We start from the raw sequence: 2,684 nt of genomic DNA, 5'->3' as shown, positions 1-2,684 counted from the left end.
TTACTGACTCCCATTTGTTAGGAACTAACTCCGCCTCCGAGTCTCCAAACGCCACTCACCACGCTGCCTTGCACTAGAAGACCATTTACCTCTCCAGGACTAGAAGGCAAAACAGGATCCCGTACACCCTTCCCCAACGTCTCTTCTTGGAGCCTTCTCGATCCCTTAGCAGTAGCACAGTTCTGTCCACGGACAAACTGCGGGGTTCAAACCCCTCTCCCAGAAACGAGCCCTGGGGATCGGGGCTAGAAATTAGGAATGAATTCCGCGAAGGACACATCTCCGCCAGACAGCCGAGGCTGGTTGCAACATAACATCTCAGCTCTTTGCATTCGCCTTTGCACACCGGCCCACAAGAGAAGAGGCAAACTAGGAAGAGCATCAATCAAAGCATTAAAGAAACCGACGGGGAATGAAGAGGGCGAAGGAGAAAACTCGTCTTTGTCCGAGATCATCCATAACCTCACAACTACCCAGCACAGACCCCCGAGACAGGGAAAGCATCGGCTAAAAGCCCCGAGTCACTCGCTAATGCTTCGTGGCCACCCGGCCTTCCTTAGTGTTACAAGTGCCCCCCTCCATACGTCGGTTAAAACGCTCCCCGTCCCCATTCCTTACTTTTCATCCCGGGCGATTTCTTGCCCCTTCCCCGGCGGCGCGGACGGGACGCCCTGCGGCTGCAGAAGCAGCAGCCTGCAAGTGGCCAGGTGCCGCCGGTGCTCCTCCTGGAGCCGGGCGTTCTCGTGGCACAGCTTGGCCACTTGCTGCTCGAGCTCGTCTATCCGGAGCTTTTGCTTCTCCAGCAGCTCCTGCTGCGTCTCAATGATCTTGTTGAGTTCCTTGAGGTACTCCGCTGCCTTGCTCGGGTTCTCGGCCGGCGCCTCCATGGCCCGGCCAGCCCTGCTGCCCGCCACGCACCTCGGCGGTCGAAGGCGGTCTGGCCAGGGCTCCGGGGAACGGAGGCAGCAGCGACGCCTGGACGCGCAGCTCGACTGCGGGCGTCGAGAGTCGGCGACCCCAGCGCCAGTCCGGTTGCCCCCACAGTTGGGAGCCTGCTGCTCGGCTAGAGAGCGCCAACGGAGCTGCTCCTACGCCGGGCCGCCATTGCCCACGGGCCCTCTTACTGCTTTTGACCAAGCCGGCCGGGCGTGTTGTTCCTCCGCCCAGGCGTCCCGCGACTCTGGCGCGCGGGTCTCTTCTCCGCCAGCTTTTCCTCTTCTTCAGCCAACCCCAGGGAAAAGTCTCCACGGCCAGCTCGCAGCCAGCTCCCTCACCTCAGCCGCCTCTCGCGTTGACTCCTCCCGCTTCCCTTCTTGTTTCTTTCTTTTCCCCCACTTCTGCTCACGCAGGCGCTTTGCCCCCTCCCGCCCTCCTGTTACTGGTCCGGCTAAGCCGCAACAGTCCCTTGGTTCCGCACGGCGACGACACGCAAGGACCAGCGCAGAGTTTCGAAAGTGTCCGCTCCTACTGGATGTCGCGCTGCTTCCCAGGCTCGGGGAAAGAGCTGGTGCTGAGTAGCTGTGTGGCTGACTGACTAAGCCGCTGTTGTTTATAGCTGTCACGGCGGCGTCCTCTTGGCCGCTGATGGCCGGACAGTCAGACAAGTCACGGCACTTCACTCCCCAGTCTCCAACACGCATAAATCCCAGCCCGCCGGGAAGCCGAGGCAGAACGGCGTGTGACGGCAGCTGCAGGACCGCTGCGAAGGCGGGGACTGGCCGGGGAGTGACCACCACGCGGAAGCAAGCAGCCCCCGACACCTCAGCACGGCTTCCCTTTGGGGTGGGAACCTACGCGGAGCACCTCCGAACCGGCAGAAAGAAGGGAATACTGGCTACCGAAAAGGACGCCGCCTTCCTCCTCCTCCCTATCGCACACCCAGCACCGACCAAGAAATAGGGAGGGACGCTTGAGAGCCAGTAAGCTCCGCCAGGTAAGGGGAGGATGAGCGCGCCAGTGTGGAGGAAACGAAGTCGATTCGGAGCCGCCCTTGCTGATCTCTTTTTAAAAAGGTGGGTTGCGCCTCCTTTCGCTTGTAGCCTCCAGAAATATGACCCACAACAAATCCGACCAGCGGCTGGAATTTAGACACTCTACTCTCTTCTCCACATTACGACGTTTGTGGCAAGCTCGCAGAGTACCTTCCTTACAGTTCTCTGAAGCGCTTAAAACACACACACACACCCCGCTGAATGTGCTCCAGGATTTCATCGGAGAATATTGAATTTCTAGGGAAAGAGGAGGGAGGAGTTGGATGACAGAAAGTAGAGCCCCGCTGGCACTGCCCCAGCCTCTCTCAGCTCCCTCTCCCTCCTGGGAGAGGAGGACAGAGGGGGGCCTTATGAACAGCAGTGAGCAGGAGGCCACTCCCGCCAAGAGCCGAAGCTGTTTGAAAACATCGCCACCCGGGCGCTCCAAACGGCAGCTTTCTAGCCATATGCCCACGGTCACGCTTCTTCCTCTGGTTTGTGAAGTAGTAGCCCTCTGGCAGCAGGAAGCGCGAGCTGCGCCTCTCTCAAGAGGCCTCGGCGCGAGTGGGGGCGTGGAACCTTTTGCAAGTGACCCGGCGGCTGGCCAAAAAGACGTTCCAAAGAAGGTGGCTCGCGAAAGAAGGAAGCCTGTGAGTTGGGGGAATGGGGGGCGGGAGAGGAAATGGGATTTCGGTTCCCCTTTCTTGATCACTT

General features: G+C 59.8%; 1 protein-coding gene across 1 annotated transcript; it reads right to left on the bottom strand.

The window, feature by feature from the left end:
- Positions 1 to 289: 289 nt before the first annotated feature.
- LOC134489246 (IQ motif and SEC7 domain-containing protein 2-like) lies at positions 290 to 913 on the bottom strand. The gene has a single exon (XM_063291822.1). The coding sequence runs from the start codon at positions 885 to 887 to the stop codon at positions 615 to 617; it is 273 nt and encodes a 90-aa protein (XP_063147892.1). The 5' UTR covers positions 888 to 913; the 3' UTR covers positions 290 to 614.
- Between the last annotated feature and the right edge of the window lie 1,771 nt (positions 914 to 2,684).

Source organism: Candoia aspera, chromosome 2, assembly GCF_035149785.1.
Source record: "Candoia aspera isolate rCanAsp1 chromosome 2, rCanAsp1.hap2, whole genome shotgun sequence".
NCBI lineage: Eukaryota > Metazoa > Chordata > Lepidosauria > Squamata > Boidae > Candoia > Candoia aspera.
Note: the sequence above shows the minus strand (reverse complement) of the source record. Positions and strands in the feature narration are given on the sequence as shown.

Coding starts and splice junctions, on each gene's coding strand:
- LOC134489246 (XM_063291822.1), bottom strand. CDS start 887: ATGGAGGCGCCGGCCGAGAACCCGAGCAAGGCAGCGGAGTACCTCAAG.